The sequence below is a fragment of the Falco punctatus genome (assembly GCF_963210335.1).
Source record: "Falco punctatus genome assembly, contig: scaffold_29, whole genome shotgun sequence".
NCBI classification, from domain to species: Eukaryota; Metazoa; Chordata; class Aves; order Falconiformes; family Falconidae; genus Falco; species Falco punctatus.
The window spans coordinates 1,724,597-1,750,132 of record NW_027660164.1 but is presented as its reverse complement, the minus strand read 5'-3'; the positions used below and the strand labels follow the sequence as shown (position 1 = coordinate 1,750,132).

At 44.4% G+C, this 25,536-nt stretch overlaps 2 protein-coding genes and 1 long non-coding RNA gene across 3 annotated transcripts in view; all 3 read left to right on the top strand.

The window, feature by feature from the left end:
* LOC308057729 (heat shock factor protein 5-like) overlaps positions 1 to 25,536 on the top strand; it is a 310,493-nt gene that overhangs the window by 255,394 nt on the left and 29,563 nt on the right. The window lies entirely within an intron of this gene.
* LOC308057743 overlaps positions 1 to 25,536 on the top strand; it is a 158,825-nt gene that overhangs the window by 125,809 nt on the left and 7,480 nt on the right. The gene's annotated exons all lie outside the window — the stretch shown is intronic.
* Positions 1,483 to 15,930, top strand: LOC308057731 (ras and Rab interactor 2-like). Its single transcript, XM_080411790.1, has 6 exons — positions 1,483 to 2,157; positions 3,569 to 3,861; positions 8,173 to 8,336; positions 12,669 to 12,728; positions 14,309 to 14,444; positions 15,450 to 15,930. The coding sequence occupies exons 2-5, from the start codon at positions 3,783 to 3,785 to the stop codon at positions 14,414 to 14,416; spliced, it is 411 nt and encodes a 136-aa protein (XP_080267916.1). The 5' UTR covers positions 1,483 to 2,157; positions 3,569 to 3,782; the 3' UTR covers positions 14,417 to 14,444; positions 15,450 to 15,930.

Genomic DNA, 25,536 nt, shown 5'->3' with positions numbered 1-25,536 from the left:
TTTGCCACTTTTAATTTGAGGGCAGAACTCTGTGGTTCTTATGCCTATTCCAAGAATTCACGAGGGAGAATAAAATGTTTTGGGGTGGGGTTTTTTGTTTGGTTTGGTGGGCTTTTTTAGTTGTGATTTTTTGTTTTGTTTTTTAGAACAACAACCGCCTCAGACACACTGTCATGTCTTAGTCACCTCCTCATTTTCTAGTTCTGTGCAAACGTGCTGCATTAAAATGACAGTCTCTCTCGGTCTGCCCTTACGGAGCCAAGGCAGTTACGGCTGCGATTCCAAAGAGAGGCTATGTCCTTTATTTCATTTGATTCCTATTAGCTGTAACAGAGTCACTGGACAGCACTGAAGGATGCTTTACTCAATGTTCTGTCCTGTTTTTGTTTACCCGATTGCCTTAACGGCACAGAAACCATTAGGAACAGCCTTCAGCAATAAGTATTTAGACCCTGTTCAGAGCTTTGAGCACAGCCATGTGAGTTATCTGCTCTGTTTCTCTGTGCTGCTTCAGATTTAAGTTTTTAGAGTAAATGTGGAGTGTGATCAAGTACATTTCGGAGCAATTTGCAGGCACTGCTTTTGGAGCCCGTGACAAACTGTCAATGTGAAATAACGCCTCCTGCGATGCTCATCTGCACGGGAAGCTGTGGGAGCAGCACTAAGCGAGGGTTGAGGGCAGAAGGCTCGAGGCTTCTACTTCTTGCCTACAGGTAACAAGCCTGGCCCCGACCAGGGACTGGGGCTCTATGGAGGAGTTTTCCCTGCCTGCCACGTCCAGTTCCCGTAGCCTCTGGGGAGGGACGGTTTCTGCAGCTCCCTCTGTGCTGATGCTGCAGGCAGCAGCTGAACCAGCTGGGCTGGAGCCTATAAAGAGGATCGGAGAAGTGTACTGAGTTTTCCGATGTCCCATCCTAAGCTAGGTGCTCCCTTGTTTTTGGACCAAGGGCTCTGGGGATCTGTGCTGAACTCTTTACAGTTTATTGAGCCTCCTGTGACCAGATGTGGTGATGACCCCGCTTTGTTGAGGGGAAGGATGTCTGATGTTAACTAGTCATGTCCAGTGGAAGCCTGTGGGAGTTAACGTGGGCATAGAGAGTTCTTTAATCCAGTGCTTGGTGGCACAGACTGCTTTAATTTTGACTTAAATGAGATAGGCACTTGGAATGCAAACTGCAGAGATGTTCCACTTACAAGCAAAGCATTTGACCGTTTCACTTTTCTTAGAAAACTGAACAGGCAGTATAAATAAAGGAAGCAAGCTGAACTGTAAAAAAAATAAAATAAAAATCAGCGAAGCTATCAAGGAACTATGTGTACCCTCTAGAACAGGGGTCCTGAAACTTTTTAAACAGGGGGGCGGCGTGCAGATGAAGTGGCAGGCAGTCATCTGCAGTTGCTTGGTTCCCTTCCCTGCCCCCTCCCCCCCAACCCCTGGCAGGGGCAGGGGGGGTCTGTAGATACTGGGGGCTGGATTGAGGACCCTGGGGGGCTGTATCTGGCCTGCGGGCCGTAGTTTGAGGACTCCTGCTCTAGAAATTCAGCTAGCTAACATACCAGTGGGTGAGATTTGTGCATTTTTCTTGGTGGAAAAATATTTCTGCCCTGTGAGCCCTGAGGATGGCTCTGATAGCAGGGAGAGGCAGTTTCTATCACTGTGCAGAAGGGTGATGCTTCTGCTTTCCTGGCTGGGTTTGGTAGTGCTGTCAATGGTGATTGTGTGGCTCTACCAGATCAGTCATCTGAAATGTTGCCGCTTGTTATGTATAATTGGTGGCTTTGGTCTGGTGGGAAGCTAGATCTGCCCTTCACGCTGTGTGACAGGCCATCAAGACCATGTGTCAGACTGGTTATGCCTTTACTGGTGGCTATAGAAAATCAGAGGGCAAGTGCTGCTCCTCACATTCACTCTTTCCACCTTTTTGCAGGCTCCGTGAGAGAGCACCTAGATGTGTTTGAAGCGTCTGGGAATGAAGCAGACATGGCTTTGCCACCTCCATCAGGATCTCGGAAGGGGAAAATAGTAAGAGAAGCTACCAAAGCCCCAGCAGAATTGGGACAGGGGAGATGGGAGCTCCCAATAGGGTTGGACATTTGGGAATTGTGTGCCAGACAAGTACAGAATAAATGCTACATGTGAAGCAAAGACACCGTAAGGTGAGGAGTGTGTTTGTATGAGAAAGAGCAGTCTGAAGGCACAAAAGGAAAATTGGTTGAACACAAGGATAAAATAAATGAAAACATAAAGCAAAAGCAAGAAAACGAAAGTAGTAGGTAATGTTTATTTGGAGGGGAGTGTGTGTGTGTGTAAATCCCAAGCCTTAGGAATAGCCTGCAATTTCAAAAAAAAAAACCACCCCCAAAAAGGGCAGGCCGGGGGGAGAAAAAAAGAGACTGGTCTAGGAGAAACATATAAGAACAGGGAAAGAACCTGGAAAGGGCATGAGGTTTAATGAAACATTTGAGTTGCCACTAGCAGCAGGGATGTCCACTGTTAGCCTGTATAAATGTGTGATCTAGTGGTGACACGGCCTCTCCTCTTTCTCTTCTCGGTCCCTGTGCTCCCCTAATACATCTGCCTAGTCTGGGCTCTGGTCCTGCCCCATCGCCAGGGTGTTTGTGCTGTGGCCAGGCTGAAGGGTCCTTAGTTTCTATTGTGCTTGTGGCGGTTCACTATAGTACAAATAATGGATATAAGCTAATTATTAATGTAAGCTATGTTGTCATAGGGAGGCTGAGTGGGAGAGAAAATTCACTTACAAAGTAAAGGTTTTCAAAGAAAATATTTACCAAAGAGCTTTCTCTGTTGATGTGTTCTGTACCTTGGAAATGGAGACTGACTGTTAAAGAAAACCTTGAGTAAAACAAGAATAAAAGAAAAATAACTGAGAGGTTACTGTGCCATGTGCACACTATTGCCAAACAAAGAACTTCAGACTTGATGACGAAGCTGTATATAAGCTTGCATGATGAAATCTGAAGCTGGATAAATGCAGCTTGGTTTTCATTTATAGTTTAGTGCCCGTAATCTGTCCAGCATCATAAAGATCTTAAAGCTGAGCCAAGTTTTAGGAGACCCTGGGTGAGTTATAGTTTCTGACGGAAACCATGCAAAAAAAGATGGGCTTTCATGCCAAAGCAGACAAAAGTTAGGGTTTTGACTGTGTTATGCTTCAAGTTTCAGAATTAAAGTCTAAGCTCAAAGTAAAATAAAACCGGGACACTTCTGGCCAACAAAAGAAACAGTTAACTGGAGCTGCTGCTTGCTTGCTGCTTTGTTTTGGGGTTTATTTCTTTTTTTTTTTTTTTTTTTTTTTTTTTGTTGTGACAATCTGTAGTCTGCCTTTGTGTTTTTTTTTGTACTTCCCACGTTGTCAGAAATTAAAATGGAATACAGATTCTGTTCTGCCTTTTATTTTCTTGTTGACAAACATCTGGAGACTCAGCTTCTGTAATAACTAAGCCTTAGCAAGTAGGTCTTGCTCTACAGTGTCTCTTGGGAGTGGTTGTTACTACTGGCTCTGCTCTAGAGGAGGAAGACAGCTCAACTTGTGTTTTCCCGTTGCAGATGTTGTCCTGGAGAAGGCCATGCATAAGCGCATTCTGAAGCCGTTGAAGAGCCATAATGAAGCAATGTTGAAAGTGTTTCATACTGCAGATGGTTTTTGGAAACAACTGAAGGAAAACCTTCAGGTGGTGTGGCAGAGGAATCCTCAGGAACTGGGCGTGTTTGTTCCAACACCAGACTATGTGGATGTTGAAAGTCTGTGACCACGCAGAAGATGTATTCACCTGAAAAGAAAGTCATGCTGCTGCTGAGAGTTTGCAAATTGATTTATACTGTTATGGAGAATAACTCAGGTATGGTGCTTCTTGTGGTTCAAGGTCATTGTTTTTCTAAACCTGGGGTTGTGTTTTGGTGGAGGAGATGAGACCACCTGATTCTGCAGCTTTGTCTCCTCCTCCTGGAGCTCTTGTAGCATCTCCTTGCCCTTTTGAGAGGGATTCTTCCTCTCTGCTTCCTTCCTGATCTCTCTGCATCTGGCAGCACATCTTACAAATTCAGTGTGAAGCAGAGTTGTGAAGCAGCTTAAAAAAAAACCCCAACCACCAGCTTTGCTTGACTGTAGGCATTTGAATTTGGCTGTCAGAAAGGCTGTCCTGTAAGCCTAGAATTTGACACTGGTTCTAAATTAGTATTTTCCTGGAAATCGTAATAAAGGATGCACCCAGTATCTAGCTGTAGTAATTCAGCAGTGTGTATGCAATATGACAATTACAAGGGCTCTGTGTTAATGGCTGGAGGAAAGCAGCCCCTGATCCAGTGTTTTGGGTTTGCTGTGCCTCTGAATGTTCTCATTTGGACAATTTCTTTGTGTTTTTGCAAGAGAAATAACATCTATTTTTACGCTGTAGCAGGAGTCCCAAAGTGACTTGAAACCTAGATGGTGAAATGGAACCACAGACCAGTTAAGACCCGCTTGATTAGTCAGTGGCACAGTTAAAACGCTGTGCTGGACAGCATGAATTCATAGGTGCAGCTCTATTGCCTGACATCTTATCATATGTTGCCGTGGTAGGTCACGAGCTAAGGTGAAGCAATGCTGGTGGTAGTGGAAGATTTTTTTCTCTTAAGAAAGTATAAGCTGCTGCAGGTGGTTGGCAGTTTTCTTTCGAGTGCTGAATCTGCAGCTGGGCTCTGTGCCGATCAGGATGCTTGCTTTCTTTTGAGACTTGAGGTGAATGGTGAAAGCTTGAGGCTGTAAAAGACCCCCAGGCACTTTGGCAAGATTTGGGCAGGAGCTTAGACCTGGCTTATTTCTGTGCAAAATCCTGCATTTTAAAATGTATATAGGAATCTTTGCCCAAAGTAATGTAAACTTTGGTTTTTTCTCCATACTGTATTATCACATTGAGTAAGGTATTCCCAACATGCAAAAGAAAAGTACTGAGAGGCTTCTGGTGAACCATTGTACTGAGGGGCTTGGGCTAAGATGCAGCGAATGCTCCTTGGGGTTGTCTTGCTTTGTCATGTAAAGTTTTAAAATGTGGCATCGAGCCAGCACCTGTTTCCAGTACCTGCTTTGTCCTGTAATCTCAGCCATATAATAGTGTAATACCTGGAGGGTATGTCTTAGCTGGTCTGACTTTCAATATCAGCCCTTCAGTCCTCTGGAGTTTCGCCATAGTTTAAACTGGCTCCCGATCTTGATGTTTCAAGTGACCATCACACCGCTTCTGCAATGAGCACAGTTTGGCCAGACCCAGAGATCTAGCCACATAGCGTTTTCTAAAGAGAAAGTTTAAATGCGGTAAGAGGAACACATACAGACCTAGGTACAGCAGAGCCTCTGTGTGTTGCGTGCTGTTGTTACTGATGATGCTTCACCAGCTAGTTGGGAGTTACATGAGGCTTTGCTCACTGGTGTTTTTAACCATGATCCATCAAGGAAATGTGCAGAGTTTTCATGTAAAATCTAATAGGCTTTTATATACAGGCTTCTCTGCTGGGTTTCGGACTCAGGAACGGATACTTGTGGCTGGATCCTTCCAGAAAGGGGACGTCGTCCGTGCACGTATAAAGAAAATGCCCATTGATTTTCTTTTAGCCACTGACAGAAGTGCGGGTGGAGGTCAGGCCAGACTGGCATGGCTACCTCTTGTGAGTTCACCAGTTGAGCTGACACCAAGGTGATCCCAGTCTTTAAATTCCCTTGCGTGCTTCAAGGTCTGCGTCATCCAGTTTGTGCTCGTTAGAAGTACAAGATGAAGCTGGACGCTGCCCACCAAGTGTCCGATGATGTTCTCTTTGCTGCACATCCGTAACGAGAGGCTCTAGAGTAATACAAACCTGGTCAGTAAAGGCAGCAAAATAACACTTTCCTTTCAAACACCGAAACTGGTAAAAGGGTGTGATTTGTCTATCGCTGCCTGTGTTCTCTTTGACCCAGGGAGGCTGTTTGGAGCTGACGACTTCTTGCCTGTGTTGGCATATGTGCTGGCCCAGGGTGATACGCTGGAGCTGGATACTGAAACTGAATACATGGTGGAATTGCTGGACCCATCTTTGCTGCATGGAGAAGGTAATCAACTGCTATTAGAACTGAGTGGAGGGCTGGGGAAGGGGGATTCTTCCCCACCTCGTTTGAGTAGAAACCCTTTTGACGGAGTCATGTAGTCGGTGATGGCGGTAGTGTAAGAAGAGAACCTCGTAATTATTTCCACCTTAAAATAAGAGAAGGCTGGTTAGCTTGCAGAGTTACAGCCCCAAGTGACCTGGGAATCTACCGACGTCTTAGGAGGGAGTATGTTGTTTTCTGCCAAGAAGGAGGAGGCGCCCTGACTTAGCAAGCAAACATAGGCTGTGCGGGTGCCAACTGTGGTTATCCTTCTGTGCCTGAAAATGTCCCGAGAGTATGTATGGGTCTGCAGCATTCAATTGAGTTGTGAGACCTGGAATGGGACCCGGGTTAGGTGCTTTGTAAAATCTTTGGGGGAATTCTCTGCCCCTCTGGGGAGAGTGCTTTTGAGAATGTTGCCCCCCTTCATGATCCTGGTTTATGCCCGATACTTGCTTCTCACAGAGTATTTTTATGAGGCCTAGGAATATGTTTCTTAAGGCACTCTTGAACAATGGCTGAAGTCTGCTAGAGGCAAGGAAATCTCCCTCCTTTGTTTTCACGGTGGTGGTTTTAACAAAGAGGTATTCTGCCAGCCCTTGGTAGGCCCCAGAATCTATCAGTTTATGAGGAAGTTTCAAAGGTTCTTGTGACCAAGCTCAGCTGTGAGTTAAGTATATGTGTATACGTCCCATTTCTGCTATCTCTTGGGTTGCTGAAATTGCTGTATCCTTTTACATGCCGATATGCATGACAGAACTGTGTCGGGTTTCCTCTGGTTCAGTACTAGTCTGTTCCCTGCTTTGTGTGCAGGGTGCATTGTTCAGGAATCTTAGGACAGAAAATACTTGAGATGTGAAGCTGGAGATCATTAACACGCTTGAAAGGCAGAAATATTTACTGGGCTGTTAAGTCGTGTCGTTTTTAATGTAGCAAAAGTCATTCATCTATTGGCTGGCCCTGTCTGTGCACTAGTTAAACTGTACGGTGCAGGAAAAATTGTTTAGTGCTTTGGGGTTGTGCCGTTCAAATGTAAATGTATTTTCCAGTTTGTCTGGTGGGTCTTGCGTGTCTTCCACGTATTGAACTCATCACAGAGCTGAAAGCGAGAGGATGCTGTCAGTAATACAGAAAGCACTACTGTGAGCATAGACTGCATCTCTGAATGACTCCACAAATAGACCGCGCTGCCTCTTAATTGAACGCTCCCACTCAAATAGTTTACTTAAAGAACAAGAGAAATATATGATAGCCTGTCTTCTGTTTCTCCTGGTTGCTGAGGACTGTTGCCTCCTGCTGAGAGTCCTTTTCCTTTGTGACCTGCAGCTCCTTTTGTACATCGGCAACTCTGTTGTGGCTGTACTTTGTTCTCCACTCATGTAATAAAGGTGAAGTCTGGAGAGCTGTACACGCTGCCTCCTGAACTAGTTGGATGTAGTGTTGGACATAGGTGAACAAACACAGCCTGCCTTTTAAAAACAAAAGCAAAACCTTTGGGATGCTTCCAGGTACAAATCACACGCTCGGTCATTGCTTTGTTGCCACTAAGGGGGTCACTTTTAAGTTCCTGAACAGTGGTAGATGGTCTTTTATGTCGTTTAAACAGCTGTGTGTGTTTGATCCCCGCTTGAAGCTCAGGAAGAAAACAAATCGCTGTTTGGAAACTGTTTAGAAGAAAACTCATGTTCCACCTTTGTAAAAACACTCAGGAGTAAAGGAGCGACACTGGTCATTTAAATAACCGGCCACCCCCAGCGCTAGCGGACCCAGAGATGGATACTGTTGCACCACTTTGATAATATGGAGCCCAGGCAACCACTGCATGGCTCTTAGCAGCTGAGAACACACTGTCCAGTATTTTGCAGGCAAGTAAGCTGTTTTTCTTTACGTATAAATATTTTGGCCATAGAATGCAGTGACTTTCGTGTATGTGTGCGTCTGTTTATTAAAAAAAAACACCCAGAAATCGTTTGTACTTTTGACTGTGACCCGTTGGAACTGGCGTGGTGTTTGCAACCACTGTGAATTGTTCTTCCCCTGCTGTCCTTCACAGGAGGATATTCCTTGGCAAGTGCTTATGGAGCACTTTTGCTGATCAAGAACTTCCAGGAAGACCAGGCTGCCCAGCTGCTGAGTTCAGAAGCTAGAGATACTCTCCGGCAATGGCACAAGAGGAGGACAACTAACAGAACAATGCCTTCAGTTGATGATTTTCAGGTAGAGCTTTAGGCTGAAGAGAAAAAAAGCCCAGGGGATGGTTGTTTTGTTGGAAATCTCCATTTGAGAAGTATGATTCATAATGATTTCCTTGGGGCCACAAGTGGTGTGAAGCAGTGCTGAGAAGATGGCTGGCAAATTTGCCTCTGTTTCAAAGTCTTTCCACTTCATAACAGAGTGTGGTTATGATGGTATAAAGGAAACACTAAATAATGGAGCTTTCCCACTGTCCTTTGTATTTAAGTCGTGCAGAGCGAGGACAGACCAAATTGTATTTTAGATTCAGCTTCTTTGTACGCTTTGCTGTTAAAAAGAACAAACCCAGATTTCCAGTGGTATAAATCATCACAACTCCCCAGTAGCGATTGGTGGCTTACCGTGGGTAATAGAGAGGAGACCTGGCAGAAAAGCTTGCCTACAATTTGAAAGTTTAAGCAAGGAGTAGAGTTCTGTATTGTGGATGTCTTCATGTTTGTAGTTTGTTTTGTGTTTTTTTTTTCTCCCCCCTCCCATTTCTTACTGCTCTTTCAGAGTAGGGCAGTAACTCCAACTGAAGAATAACAAAACAGTCGGGATTACTTTATCTTTTAAAACCAAGTCTGCATGCCTTTCATATAGGAAAAGATTGTTACGTAGATAGGCGTGCTGCTGTCTGTCCAGATGCATCAGTTTGCGAACTGAAGCAAGGAGGATGTTGGAATCGAGAAGAAGGGATTTACTCCTTTGTGTCTGGTTGTTTACAGTCCATACCACAGTGCAAAGCTGCTGGAGAGGCTAACAACAACCGTCAATAAGTTATGATGGAGCTAAGAGCTTGATAAACGAAGGTATGGGGTCATCAGGAGGTAATTAAACCTTTCACTTGCGGCTCCTTCTGTTTTATCAGTGTCCATGCAAACAACCACAGCACATCACTGAACAGGAAGGAGCTGGGAAAAGCAGCAGTCTCCCACAATATGCCTCTCTTAGGAACAGGAGAACTGACAAACAGAAATTCCAAACTGTGGCAAGCGCACAAAGCTAGTCCATCTTACTGGGATCCATTTTATATTCTGCTTACCTGTAGTTAGGTGTCACATTCAAGTAGCTTGAGTCTTTGTTCTTTCTAGCAAAATATTACGCTTAATAGGAAAATTAATCACCTTTGTATTTCTGCTGGATGACTAAATGACAGAAGATATTTTTCAGCAGGATCTTGTATTCAGTTTCACCTTCTCTTCCTCAGCAACTGAACTTCAGCCAAGCTACCTGTACAGCTGGACGCCGTGCTGGATGCTGGAAGATGCAGGGGAGCACAGGAAGAGCTGGCACCAGCTGTGTCCAGGGCTGCTCCTTTGACTCTTTGAAAGAGAGCCTCAAATCAGTAAGGTCGCTCCGCTTCCAGGCTATGCTTGGCACAAATTCAAGCACTTTGCTGCCTGCCCAGAATGCCAGTTTTCCATCTCCCTTCTCCACATCTGCAGTCCTGACATGAAGCACCTTCCCTACAAGGTATGTGTAACACAGCTTCAGCTCAACTCATCTTTCCCACATTGAACCAGGATGTGGTCACTACATGTCTGTGGTGCTGTCTCACAGCCTTACCACCAGCTTTTGGGTCCTGGAAAGGCCTTCATCCTCCCTCCTTCAAAAGGATGGAAAAGCAAAAAATCCGGTATTTTGATGATGATGAAATACAACTTGCTGATACTGCATAAAGAATTTTGATACTTACTATATGAGTTACAGGCATTTGCACAAACCTCAGCCTCTCCTTGAAGCAATCCTGTCCATCTAGAAGCATCGAAAAACAGGTCTTCTGTGTGTTAGCTACGTTAGAAATTGAAACTGTAGTGTGCTTTGCCTTATTTAGAGCTGATTTGATTTTTTTTATTTATTTTTTCTTCACACCGGCTAACAAAAATGGATTAGTTCTGCTCAGTCCTAATGGTTTAAAAGCTGTTGCAAAGTTCCAGTGTTTCAGTCTGCAAGCTATCAAAAGTTTATTAAAAACCCAGAGTGCTCTTTGGAACTGAAGTCATATGAGCATTCTTCTCAGTCTTAGCTTTTAACAGCTTGTTCTTAGGAAACGTGAATTTTTGCCATTGTGATTTAGCATGCTTAATTTATTCAGCGTACAAACGTAAGTATCAGCTCAGTAAATAAACAGGTCTTTCTTACTGTCATTTTTTCCATCTCCTTTCATTTTACTGCTTTTAGTTTCTAATTGCAGTTAGTTTTTTGCAAAAAAGCACGTGATGGCAGGCTGCTTTGCTCATGTGGCCAAAAGTGTTTTGTGGTTGGGTGTGGTTTTTTCCAGTTGCTTTTTATTTTACTTTTTAAATACTTTTTGAAAGATAGAACTGCGTTTGCTTGTAGGGCTTGTTTAGAATTAATCTATGTTATCAGTTGTGCACATGTGTGAATTTCAGCAGAGAAAAAAGATCCAGCTTTTGCCTCGTGATCATACGGATTTACTTTAATGTTGCAGAGTAAATTTTCTTTCTGCCTCCCTCTAAGCCTGTTAGATGAAATTTGGTTACATCAGGCTCAGACACTAAGTTGCCATCGGTTAATGTGATGGAAATGTCCTGCATGAAAATGGATTGCCTTTTGCATGCTGCAGCATAAAGAGTGTGAATGGTTTATCGTGCAGCAACCTGTGGATCAACACCCTTGTGTGTTGCTGGCAGAGGGTTGGGTTTTTTTCTTTTTCCTTATGATGAACATATTGCGTGAAGCTTCTCTTCAATAGTATTGACCAGCAGTTGCAGCATCATCTCTTGGGCATGCTGCCTCTTGCGGCGCAGTTCCTTAACAACCGAAAAAGAAAGAGCCTCCCATCGTGGTCCCCCTGCCCGACCCTGAGTGTACAAGAGCGGAGCAACTATAGTCTTAGCCATTTCTAAATCCACCTCCCTTAAAGCTTGTTTCTTTATTTTTGCCCACAGATCGCATGGATCAGGAGAGTATAAATCAGGTCCTTTTTCAGGGTCTGCCAGTCCTGGGTCAAAGGGATCTTCCTCTGACGGACACTCAACTGCATTGACACCCAGGGGTTTAGAGCACTGTGACTTAGAGGCTGGTAAAGAGCATGCGACTCCTCTTCCTCTCCTTCCTCTGCCTTTTCTTCTTGTGCTTTCATAGTTTCAAAAATAACTCTCCATGAAGAGAGCAGATGGTGGGACTCAGTATTGCCTTTTGTCGCAGAATCCCACAATTTCACCCCTGTGTCGTCCCAAAGTTCCCGCGTGAAAATTGGAGATGCAGTCACTGCGGGCATATCTACTTGCACCCACTTGAGCATTGCTTTAAGGTCATGCCCAGAAATACTTTTCTCATGTTTGTTAGGGAGACCTTTCATAAGCTCATAAACGTCTCTTTCTGGGGATGAAGCCCGATTCCCCATTACGCATTTCCCACAGCTCACCTCTCAACTCCGGAGGGATTACAGGCCAGCTCCCGCTTCCTTTCAGCGGTTCATTCAAAGTACTGTGGGATTCGCTGCAAGTCGCTCAGGTGATTCAAGAGTCCCTCCACGTTGGATCCTTCACTGGATCACGTCAGGGTCACCAATTTGCGGCGAATGAGGAGACGGGACACAGCTTGATGCAAGCAAGATGTCAGTTTATTAGTGATTTTCTTACAATTATATACGTCTCTACCTTCTACATATTACACACTGATTGGTTGACATTTAAGACACACCGTTTAAACAATAGGAACCGATTAGTTTACCTTATCATAGCAACAATTCCTATTCTAAGATTAGGGGGTTTCTTTCTAGGCGGCTTTCTTGATTAACAAAGTTACATATCGGCGCCATCCGTTCCCTTATCTGGCTACTTGTTTCTCTGTCCGCCTGGCTGCCTCCTCAGCTGTAACGGCTCAGGGGTCTGCAGTTAGCTTGTTCCTTGGTTCCCAGGGCTTGTGCCCTACAAGTCTTATTCATCAGGCTAACAGTACTTGGACTCTTGTTCTTGAGGCCTTGTCCTACAGCCTCTGATGTTTATTTTGCTTCACAGCATTTAGTTTCCTAGTAAGGCCAAACACCCAGTCCCGTTAAAACCACTGGTGTTTTCAATGGGGCTTTAAGACTGCTATCTGTTCGTTTGTAATTGCAGGGTTAGAATGTGAGCCAAGGAAAGGAGGATGTCAACTTATGAATTTGTTATGCCTGCCACAGTCTTATCACCAACGTCAATTCACAAGGTGGCTGTAATGTACAGGAATCACTGGTGTGCGTTTCACAACTAGAACATAGAGAGGATTGCTGTTTGTTGCTGAGCTTCCTGTTTTCAGAGGATGAGGTTTGGAGGTTTTGTTTCTGATGTCTGTTTTCTCCTTCTACAGAACTACCTTCGTGTTGCATTCCAGGAAGTTAACAGTGCGTGTACAGGAAAGACCTTACTAGTAAGACCCTACATCACTACCGCAGATGCATGTCAGCTTTGTGCTGAAAAGTTTAGGGTGGACAATCCAGAAGACTATAGCCTGTTTCTTTTTGTTGATGACACCCGGCAGCAACTGACAGAAGATACCTACCCTCAGAAGATTCAGACAAAGCTGCACAGCTGCCCGCAACCCAAGGTCTTTCGCTTTGTCTACAAGCGCATTAACAGTGATCCATATGGTGCCATTTTTCAAAACAATGATGAGTCAGCTTCTTAAAACCAGCAACTCCTTTAATTTCTGTTCCTTGTTAACTCTTGAAAACATCTTTGCTGGCTGCCTGCCTTAGGAGCTAAAACAAGTCTTAAACCATAAATACCTAGTTAAACATGTGCATTGCATACAACACTCCGTGTAAACCGTGCGTATGGCCAGTTATACAGAGTGTTCCACCAGTGTGTTTGAGCCAGCAGCCCATGAGGCTGAATTTCTTGTACCACAGACTCTTTTGAAGCATATTATACCGTGGCCCTTTGCAGGTCTCTTGCTGTAGTGTGCAAAAATGTATTTTCTTGCACTCACTCTATAGCCGAATGTCTTAGCATACATATACTTGAATCAAAATGACAAGTGTTTCAGTAAACCAACTGGTATGAGCTTAGTTTCACCAGCATGAGTTTGACAAGACTGTCCGATGCAGCGCATCAGTTAACTCCTCATTACTTGGATGATTGCATCCTTTCCTAATTTTTTTAATTACAGAGATTCGCCGTGTTTTTACATGTGTGTGTATATATATATATATGTGTGTGTGTGTATATATATATATATATGTATATATATGTATTTGTTCCTTCCAGTTGTTTTTATTCCCCTTCTTTTGGCAGGTTTGAGAAGGTGGGCACAGAATGGGAGTCTTTGTAGGGACCCAGGAAATGAAGTGTTTAACAGTAAAGCTTAAAGCGTTTGCTGTACGGAAGGTTTCTCTGTACCCACCACATCAGTTGCTTATTTAGCAGTGCCCTGTGGAAGTCTGCATATTCATTAATGAGCTAACAGTAGCTTGGCTCTGTGTAGAAAGGAGAGGAACTATGAAGAACACACACCCATCCCTGCTTTTATTTTTTATTTTTCCTTAAACGTCCAGTGTTTCCAGGGCCTTTGCTTTCTCTTGCCACATTGGCAAAGCGTCCCAAGCTCTATTGCCCCATAGTCAAAAAAAGTCTTCAGTAATTGCTGGGATGGTGAGTTAGTTTTGGGCTTCTAGCCCTCCATTCCTTCAGTCGTGAATTCCGCTCAGTTAAAGACTCAAGAGAATTGCTTAAAACTTGCATTTGGAAGTCACGCCTCAAACAATGAATTTGTGGAGATCCATTTATTTATTTATACTAACAAAGAAAAAACTGTAATACTGCATCAAAATGAAACTTAGTGGCTGCTGAATCACTGAGTAATAGCATAGAATCGCTGCTTAAGCCTTTACCACAATCATCGCAATGTTTGTTTGTAGACTGCTTGGTTTTTTGTAAAGTCGTGTGGCTGCGTGTGGTGCATTATTCCCAAGGTGCTCCTTACTGCTCTGATGCTCTGTACGTTCGCAGTACTGGGTAAAGCGGAAGGCTCTGTGGCTGGGGAAGAGTGGCACGGACATGTTACTGCTCTCTCTGTTGCACCGGAATTTCAACAGCTGGGTTTGGCTGCTAAATTGATGGAACTACTGGGAGAAAATTCAGAAGTGTGAGTACCATGCTTATCTTTAATCTTCTAAAAGTAACCTCTCAACGGACATGGCTTAGGTATTTGACTTGCATGAAAGAGACCCGGAATTTTGCTTTAAGTAGTGTTCTGATTCGCTGAGGATTCCCTGTAATTAGAGAACAAGACTAAAACTGTCATGTGGCGGTGTAAGATCTCAGGGTTTCTATGAAAGCTAACTTGCCAGAATGAGTAGGGTGTAGCCTGAATTCTAATAGAGATACTGGATAGAAAAAGGTCCTTGTCTTGACAGCAAGAGAGTTTCATGGAGGGTCAACACTTTCCCGTAGGGTCTCCAGCGTGCTTGTTCAGTGATCGTGAGATTTTTGCAGTTCCTGCAGGCAGCCTTGGAACCAATTCTGTATGGCAGACAGTACCTTAGCTTACTTTTTGTCATGCTTGGCTGCTTGTACTTGCTGAAGATTTAATTGAGCATCAGATGAACCCACAGGGAAATGTCCTGAACTCATGGTGGTAGGGCAACCCCATTGTAATCGGTAAAATGGGAAAATTGCACATTGAGGAATCTGCCTTGTGAGGAGAAGGGCTGCCTTGTGTTAGGTGACTGAACTTTGTGACCCGTTCCGCCACTGCCCCCTGCCACACACATTGAAGGAGGCAGTCCCTAAGCCAATGCAATTGAAAATGTGGATTTTTAGATGATTTTTTTTTTTAATGAAAGATTTCTTATGTGCAATGAGACCTGTGCAAGTGCTTAGCTTGCCCTGTTCTTCCTGTTCATAATTTTGAACGTACGGGCTGGTATAAAAGAATGGTTATATGACAAAAATAGAATAAAATCTGAACTTATACCGGATTTGTCCCTTGGGAAAGGAGTGCATCTGTTACTGCAGTGTGAAAGGTGTTTGATTAGCATATGACATCGTCAGACCTGCTCTTGGTCAGATTACAAGTTATGGGTTATTTAGCAATACATTCACCTGCTGTTTCTTACTGTGGTTTTTCTTTGGTTTTATGTTTCCAAAGAAAGGGTGGATTTTTCGTCGATCTCTTTGTGAGAGTATCAAATCGGGTTGCAGTAAATATGTATAAGCAGCTCAGCTACCGTGTGTACCGGGCAGTATCGGAGCGCTACTCTGCTAGCAGTGGAGAGCCAGATGAAGATGCTTACGGTAAGTGGTTGTTGTGCCTTAAGTTGAATGGAAAGGTTCTTGTGTTGAGGGTTCCTGGGCTTGTACAAGTTCAGATAGTCGTTGATGAATGGGATTCTGTATTCTGCTTTAGATAGCTTTTCCTACTGAAGAGTACATCAGTTAGGAAACTTGATTGCAGGAAACGGAATGAAGCTGCGTCAGGGGAAGTTCAGGTTGGACATTAGGAAAATCTTATCCACTGAAAGGGCGTTCAGTCAGGGCACCAAACCTGTCAAGAGCTTAGGGAGCATCTGGATGATGTTTTTAGTCATATGGTTTAGTTTCAGGTAGTCCCGCAAGGAGCATGGAGTTGGACTTGATGAATCCTTATGGGTCACTTGCAACTCAAGATATTCTAGTAAATCTTCTTGAAAAATGATCTTAACGTAATAGAGAAGTCACTTAATGTGGCTTTGTGCAATGACTGTCTTTCATAATAGCATTATTTTCTTTTGCCATAGGTACGAGGAAAGCTCTTTGCAGAGTTACAGAGAAGAAATCAATTATACCTCTGCCTCATCCTGTGAGACCAGAAGACACTGAGTAACCGTAAACTGTGATTCTCAGACAACCTAGTAAGAGTGTCAGTTTCCTTCTCCCCAAAGCCCCCAAGAACTCTACAGATGAGAAATATTAGGCTCAATGTTTTTCCCTGTGAAATACCAAAAAGCAATATTGAGAAGCTTACCAACGCTGCTTCTGTCGGTATTGGCTGCATATTCGTGCTCTTACCCTATTGTTCTTCCTTTCGAACCGTGACACTTTGGAGACTATTAAAATGGAATTGCTTCCTGTATGGTGGTGTCATGGTTTTCCTTCTCGGCCACAAAACAGTCCCCTCACTTTGTCACTCCCACGGAGCCCTGCTCCGAAACTGAAAACGTCTGGCCGCTGCTCCTACACAGAAGGTTCCAGGAAGTTCTGCTGCTGGCTCTCGCCTTCCCTTTGCAGCCATATAACTGCTGCGACAAAACCTGGGCTCTGTTCTTTCTGAGCCACAAAACCAGAAATTGGGTACATCAAAATATACTCTCCAGAACTCAGAGATCTCTGTTTCTCTGTGCCTTTTACTTACCTCATTCCCTAATTTAATTCTTGGATCCATCTGTCCCTTCACAGTCTGTCTGGATGTCACAGCTGCTGTTACTTGGAGGCATTGACCAGGCACTTAGTTCCAACACAGGTTTCTGTCACTGTCTTCCCCGCAATTTCTTGGAGTGCAGAGGAGTGAAGGCAGAGGGTTGATGAGTATTGATAACATGCAGCTGTGACCTTGCCTCCAAGGCAGTGGGTTGAGGGACATGGATGATGAGCAGCTGTAGCTCGTTCCTGCTAAGTAGTTAAATAGCCCTGAGGAGTGTGGGAGAGGGGGTTGGGTGGATCTGATCTGATCTGATCTGATCTGATCTGATCTGATCTGATCTGATCTGATCTGATCTGATCTGATCTGATCTGATCTGATCTGATCTGATCTGATCTGATCTGATCTGATCTGATCTGATCTGATCTGATCTGATCTGATCTGATCTGATCTGATCTGATCTGATCTGATCTGATCTGATCTGATCTGATCTGATCTGATCTGATCTGATCTGATCTGATCTGATCTGATCCCTGGAGGAAGGAGAAACAGCACAGACAGCAGAATCTGAGTGATGGTAAAAGCCTTATTGCAGCCTGATAGCTTGCTTGTGCTGCAGCAGCGGGTGCCCTGTGTGAGGCTGCCTGAGTTGGGCTCCAGCTACAGCAACTGGTGCCCAACGTAGCTGAGACAAGCGGGAGAACCTGTGACCCATAACAGACACGGTGAGAGGCGAGCTGTTGCAACTAATCAATATGGGTGTGTTGTGATATTTGTTGTCTGTCTTAACTCAGATCGCAACTGAAGAGGATGTGTATTACTTGTGCTCATAACAATCTCCAGGCAGGGTTTTTTCTTTTATTACAGTCCTGGGCATGCAGGCTTTTGCTACTATTCTGGTTTTGCTGTTCTCCTTAAGTGCCCAGTGAGGTTTGCTCTAGTATCAGTCATGGCAGTTAATGTTCTCTCGTTCACCTGTTGTGTTTTTAGCACCAGCTTCTGTAGGCGCAAGGGGTCTATTTTAGATCTTTGAGTCACCGTGTCGTGCTGTTGTGGTTTTTCCATTGGCAAACTGCTGCTGTAATTCCCTAAGGGGCTTCCTAGGTCAGGAGGTAGCGGATGGGAGCAGGTTGCCACCCTGGGTCAGTGGTGAGTGCTGGCATGTATCATCTGACCTAGAGCTGATGTCTGTCACCGCTTTAGCTCTGGAATTACTCTGAGACCCAGGGAACTCTGGTTCCCTTAAGCTGCAACCTTGGAGCTTTTCCAAGCAGTGGATGAAATTCTTGTCACAAGCTCTAAGGCACCTTAAGGAGAAGGGGGCACATTCTGATTTTTCCTCCATGCAGGTGTCAGGGAGGTACAGTTCTGAGCTTAGTACTGGCCGCTACTGGGAGACGCTTTCAAGTGATCCGAGTGCAGCTCTGGCTACCCAAAGCTGGACAGGGGTGGCAAATGCTGATGTAGAGTTTTGGTGGTAAACTTGACCAGCCTGTCTTAACGAGCAGGCATGTTCTTTGTTTGCAAGCACCGTTTAGTCCTGCCTAGGCATCCCGAAAGTTTGAAGGGCCATGGTCACATCTTCCCTTGGTCACACACAATGAACGGTTGCCTGTGCAGAGCTGCTTTTTAAGGAGCATGCTGTGGTTATATTTGCTCTGTTTGGCTTTGCATTTGGGAAATAATGTAACAGTTACAGCTGAACTGAAGGAGCACGATACCTGACGTGGCAGAGAAGGAGGTGCATTTTACTAATTTTTTGGTGTGCATCAGTTTGACCCCAAAATGACATTGTGTCAAAGCTTGTGGCCAAGTTCCACTGTAGATGTTGACTTGGGGTATGAATGGCTCCAGGTGTGCTTTAGGAGAGCTCTGTTGGTGTAGGTGTGCTGAGTAATTGCTCTGCTGTGTGTGCAGCTGTTCTGGTTTGGCTTCCAGGCGTGAGCATGCAAAAGAAAACTTGCCAGTGTGGTCAGCCTTGCTGTAAAATCAGAACGCTTTCTGCTGCTGCCTGGATATCCGAGAGCCTCCTGAACGTTTCAGGCAGGCAAGAGATGTGCTCCAGTACGTCTGAGAGTCCACAGCTCTGCAGTTCCCTAGAGGGGCACTCACTACAGGTAAGGCTGTAAGATCGCAGAGCTCTTAGCAAGTTACGCTGACGGAGTTTCTTTGGGTATATATTTGGATACATGTGCCAGCTGAAAAGGTATTGTTTGCTTTCCTGCTCAGTAAGCACAGGTCACTTGGGTGGTCATGGACACTTGTCATTTACTGAGGAAGTTTCCACTCGTTGGATGGAAAGGGAAACAGTTCAGAGGCACTGTTTAGGGTTTGGGGCTTTTTTGTTTGTTGTAACACCTGGAGGTTTAGCATTTTGTTCTGTGTTGTCTGTTAGAGAAAAAGTATTTTGAATTAGGAAATGTCAAGTGCTGAAGCAGCTAAGTGGCAGAACCACGCCTTGTCCCTAGTGTAGCCCTAATCCAAGGCTGGTTTAAAGCCCAGTCCAGTTAATCAGTGGGAGAGCAGAGAAACAACAGATGATCAAGTTGTGTACACAGGTGTTCTCAAATTCAGGTGTTTTTGGAAAAATTTGTCTACTGGAATAGTAATTGCTTGTTCAAAGACTTAAGTGTACTCGAAGGAGTGTGTGAGTTAAAGCAGGCAGAAAGAAGATCAAGATCTGAGGAGCAGCCTGGAACTGAGGAGATGAATCACCTGGGACAGTCAGGTGATGGATTTGCAGAACTGACAGGACCAAAGGAAACTCCTAAAAACTTCAGACGTTGACCAACGGTTTGAGAAGCATATCTAAGCCGTGCTGTATCCCAACGGTTTGAGAAGCATATCTAAGCCGTGCTGTATCCCAACGGTTTGAGAAGCATATCTAAGCCGTGCTGTATCCCTTTGCTCCTGCCACTCGCTGGGGTGGCAGCCCGGCTCTGAGTTGTGACTAAAGCAAGCCCAGTGGTACCCGCATCTGTTTAAATTTCTCCTGGAACAACAGCAATCGCCGGGGCTTATCCGTAGGACCCCACCATGCACCGCCCCCCCTGCACCTTGTGCCAGGGGTTCCCCATGCTGCTGCTGCTCCCTCCTGGTGGGCCGGGGGCACGGGCAGAAAGAGCCACCCAACTGTAAAGCTGTCAGATGCAAAGGATTTAGCCACTCGAACCACGCGGGTGCTTTTTAGTACGGAGGCAACGGGTAATAGCGGCTGGGCTGCGAGCGGGCGAAGGGCAGAGCGCAGGGCACCCCGCAGCCGCAGCGGGCACTCCCGGGCTCCGGTGGCGTAAACTGGGCTGAGACCCCGCCCAGTGCTCGCGCGGCCAGTGCTCAGCACGGGGCTGGTGGGGCGCTGCTGCCACCTGGCGGCCAGGAATTGGGTACTGCAGCCGCGCGCTTGGAGCGCTTGGTTAGGGTTAGGCGCCGGTTAGGGTTAGACGTCGGGGTCGGGTTTAGGGTCAGACGTTGGGCGTGGTCAGGGTTGGGGGTGGTCAATGGTGCTTTAAGGAACTCTCTCCTCATCAAACTATTTTCACAAAATGTCTTCTCCAAACCACCTTCCCTACAAGTGCCCTGTATAGCTGTGTGACCAGTCTCAGTAGATCAGTACTCTAACCCTAGAGGAATTAAATGTCGGGGAGAAGTGAAGGAAGTTTTATCTGGGAGACAAGGACTAACTCTAAACTAGCTGCTCCATTCTTCTAAATCGTGAATAACTTCACATGCAGGGAATGCGTTTTCTGTTCTCTCTCTGACTTGGTATACTGGTTACACTGTAAACAGTCACCTGGCCCACAGCTCAGAGACCTTTGTACGCTGCTGCACATACTGCACAGCAAGAATCACCCTGCAACTGCCCTGGGAGGCTGGCTGTGCACCAAGTGACCATTTTGCTTTGTGATGTGCTGTCAAAGGACATGGCACTGGAAAACCTATGAGATGGTAGGAGGACTGATGCGCCGCTCTTCCTTACTGGTTGAAGTTCAGCTGTCTTGGGGTTATGTAGATCAGAATCAACCTTGAGATCTGTACAAGAAGTTTAAAGAGCACAGTCCTATTTCTCTTAAAACCAACAGCAAGTTTTTACTGACGTGACACTCCAGTGTTCTAGTCCTCCACAACAGAGCAAGAGATTGCCCTTCTCTGCAAAGGTTTTGGGAAACAACAAGTTTAGCTATACTCAAGTGATGTCTCTATGATGTAAAAAACATATTTACAGAAATCACTAATGGAATAAGGCTTTAAGTATCAAAGCTGCTGTTATAGTAACTGTTCTCTCTGACCATTGTAAGGCAAGAGCTGCCACCTTTGGAGTCCCAGTTGCTGGACAGCTTCCCTGTACTTATTTACTATACTTCTTTGTGCATCCTGCAATTAAAAATGCATCCTTCTCTATTCCTCTGTCCTCAGAGGTTATTTATTGCTAATTCATAACTGTTGTGAAAGACTTGAGATACCAGAGATGTAATGCAGAAGAAAGCCTCCACCAGATTCCCTCTTTCCCTTAAAGCCTTTGTTTGTGCTACTCCACTCTGCACCACTGCTCAGAAAAACTCCGTGTATCAAAAGATGGTGAAACGACAGTCACGTATTAATCTAAAGCTTGGCTGTGTCCCAACACTTGTGTATATACTCTGTGCTACTCCACTTCCCTAACTTCCTGCCTGCCTTCCCTCCTACAATCACAGTAACAAAAAGATACACTGAAAAACTGGTTATCCAAGAATCTGGGTATGGTTGGAATCTGTTGCTGGGTTAAAACAATTAAAAAATTGTGACCGTTGGAAAGATGATAACATTAGGCATACCATCCCAACATCAAACAGTGCCACAGACAAATAAGCCATGGGTCTCTCCCTTAATTCACATGCATATACAAATGTGGACAAACAGCACGTTTTTTAGGATAGGCAGGTGAACCTTGTTAGCTACTCCTTTGGAAGTAGTGTTTCAGAAGAGTCTAGTGCAATCAAGGTGTGACTGCTTTTAATACATGCTAGAAAGATCAAATTAAACACTAGGTGGAACATGCCTTGACCAATTTAGGGGGTGCTAAAGTACACACCACCTGAGCTGGCTTACAGCTGTCAAACACATTAATTAGAGCTGACACGTTCAAAAGTCTTTCAATCGTTCACTGGGCATCTCTGCAGACAGGTTTTGTATTGTTCTTATTCTCCTCTTCTAGAAACTGATGTAGTGTAGTCACTGCCCTACTAATGGTGGGATGAGCATGCATCACCTCTTCACTAGTAAAACTGCACCCCAGGAGAGAGCTGTGCAAATGCCGCTAGGAATGTTTCTGAACAATTACTGTTACAGCAATGTGAAACTGTGTACAGATAGGCCCTAGTCAGAGCTGTGTCTATACTGCAGTTTCAGATATGACTGCAAGTGCCCGTCTGCCATAGTTCAATGTTCCTAAATTAACACTGGTACTCTGAGAAGACATCACATAGGAGCTCCATCAACGCGGACCTACGTTTGTGTAGGGAATTCTCACTGAAGTTTGTGCTGCTGTGCTTTCTCTGTGATTGTTTCATGGACTACCTAGATCAACGCCGGTACAGGCAGGCAACTGTAACTTCAGCGTCACTGTGACCAGAACTCTTACATGGTCTCTTCTACCATGTACATTGTATTTGGACACAACATACTCAAAGGCATACCTACAAACAGTCACAGGCACAAGCAGAGCCTCCAGTGAACTCAAGGAGACAAATGCACATGAACAACTTTGCGCTCACTCCTCACTCACACCTCCTCCATGACTATGAATAAATGCTGGGTCAGGACCACATGAAGGCTTATCTTGTCTGAATTTGTTTTTCTTTTCTTTTAAATCTTACATTCCTAAAAAAGAGACTCAATGAAGTAAACTTGTTGCTGTGACTACACTGCAACAGAGTGCTTAAATCAAACAAAAACTTAGATGAGATTAAGAAAAGAATAACAAAAACTAAATAAAGGGAATTTCAAAAAAAAATATGTAAGCAGGCATTTACACGTTTGAATCTTCTCATGGGGATTTGAGTTCCTTGGAAGATGAGCAACTTTTCTGCTCCTTCCTTTGCATTGCTTCATAGCAAATGCAGCATGCTTGTGGACAAGAGAAGCTGCCTGCTGCAACTAGTTACCACCAACTTTTATTTGTTTGTCAGACTTCCAAACCTGAACTTTTCTACATGTGGAGTCAGGCATTCCCATTTCTATTTCTGCCTATTTTGCATCACTGTGTGACGGCAGCAATTCACCTAGTGACTCCAGACTCAGGTTCTTCACTCATGAAACAGAGAGAAAACATCTCTGTAAAGCAGAGCGCGGAAGTACTGCTCTTCAGGTGCTCACACTCTTCATTCATCTCCATCTCATACTATAGATTTCTATAGCTCTGTTTCTCTCAAGTTCAATAGCTCAGTCACTGAGCAAAACCAAGTAATTATGAGCCACAATGCACCACAAGCAGCAAATGCAGAAATGTCAGAGCATGCAGTTTGCGCATAATTTTCATGCCTGATGCCTAAAATTGTTCATCTAAACTCTTTGGAAAATACTTAGAAATAACTATTTTGTTCACAGCAGGAGAAAAAAGATTTTGTTTGTCATACATCTTCCTTTTCCTAGCCAAAACTAATCTGCATCCAGACATGGCACAAAGCATTTTCACTCACTCTTCACACTCAACAGGCACACATGCAAATAAATACGTTGTCAGCACACACTTAGAAAACTACTCTGTACATAGTCAAAAACTTTAAAGTTTTGCACCAAAAGAAAAGGATAAAAAGGCATTTTGAACATTGTGCTGTTTGCAAAAACTATTCCTTTCGTCTGTTGTCTGTAGCACAGAGTTAGCCATAGCTGCGGATAAAATGAGGGGAACAGCTACAGTCCTGTAGCACTTGACACACGCAGTAGTAGTGACAGCCTGGCACCAAGGGCCATCCCGTGTTAGACACAGACACACAGAGATGCACGGGCATGTGCACTCAGACAATAGATTCTGGGTAAACAAGAAGGCTAATTTTTCTCTTTTTTTGTGCCCTGAAAAAGAGAGGAAGAGCTAAAATATCAAACCTGAGGTTCTGTGCATATCAATTGGTAAGAGACATGCTGCTGAAACATTAGTTTGGCTTTATGGAAGCAGTCATCAGAAATTCAGTCGCTAACATTTCAGCCATATGGTAACGTGCATCTCATCCTCAGCAGATGAACAGATGTGCCAACAGCTGAAGGGGCAAAAAGCTGGGTTCCAACACACATTTCATTTTTCACTACCTGGAAAAGACTTAGGAGGAAGTTGGGGCCAATTATGGAAAATGAGTAGGGCAGGAAAGAGATCTTCTTAAGTTCCTGTCTTCCCTTTTAAGTACATCAAGCATGCAGAAATTTCTCACACGTGCTTTGCACCCAGAAGCAATGCTGGCATTAGCCATAAACCACTGCATATAGGTTAAGGCTGCACTGACCCTCAAATAAAAAAGCCTAATCCATTGTAAATATGCAGAAGACACTCAGTTCTGTTACCACCCACTGCTTGCTACTTTCATTCAGTTTTTAAGGAGTCTGCCTCTGAGGTATGGTCTCTAATTACAATTACAGCAAAACACTGATTAGGATGCACATGGCAACATAATAGGAAACAAATATAAAATTGTCTTGACAAAGTAACTGAATGCATTTATTGGGATGGTATTGCTTTTAATTAGCCTTAATTTCCAAAGAATTATTACTTGCTAAAAAAAAGAACATCTTTATGGATCTTTAAGTTTTTGAGTGCAAGATTCTCCCTCTCTCTCCTGCTAATACCTGAGAGAGTAGACCTAGCATAACTCATCAGGGAATTTGCTGTATTTGACTGCAGGAATGCTCATTGTTCCAATATATTTGGGGGTTTTGTTGTTTACTACAAAGATTGTATGGGTTCTCAGTGAATGAATATGGAAATCAAGTCCCAGTCTGGATTAACCTTCAGACTACCACAAATACATTGTGCTTCTTGGAAGTAATCTGTGTGTTTGTACACACGTGCACATAAACACACACACACAGAGAGGCTATATACATCTGCAATTTTATACCTCATTCTGATCAGATTTGTAGTTTGCTTCATGAAATACAGTAATGCAAACCAGGCCACTCATTTCTCTCTGTAACATGAATGTGACCCTATTAGCGTCAACCTTGAGAAGCCCAGGACACAGTGCAAATCCAGGTAAATGGGCTTGGTTAGGGATGTTATATCCACTTTATTCTGGGCTGAGCCTCCATTCTTTCTCCTCCCTTCACTCCCTTAGTTTCCTGGTCCCCATGGCTAATGCTCATAGTCTGCATATGCCCCTACTGTTTGCTTCCATCCTCACAGAAGAAACACCCTATGCTGTTGCTGTCAGGACGTCTGGTGTGGTACACTAGGAGGAGGTTCTAGATACTAGAAGTCGTAAGGCCAACTCTGGGACAGCAACTCAGGAGTCCTTTCCAAAACGGCTGACATCTGTCCAGATCCTTAATTCTACTGAGAGAAAAAGGGGTTTAAACTAAATGAATCACCAAGGGGGTTTCTTTGGAGGAGTCTCATCAAGCACAGGCATAGGCCCCATCCTGCTTATTGTGGTGGCAGGAAAATAAGCAAGCAAGCACATCGTTCAAACTAAGATACAGTTTTGTGCATGCCCCACACCTTTTTGCACATTTTAGACCCGTTCAGCAGTGCAGTTTTATCTTCACTTTGAGCTGATGGCAGCCACTGCTGCATGAAAGCCCCAAAATGGCTTCAGCAGCTGGAACGCCTGTATCAAGACAAAGCAGGGAAAGAGATCTGCATGACCTACTAGAA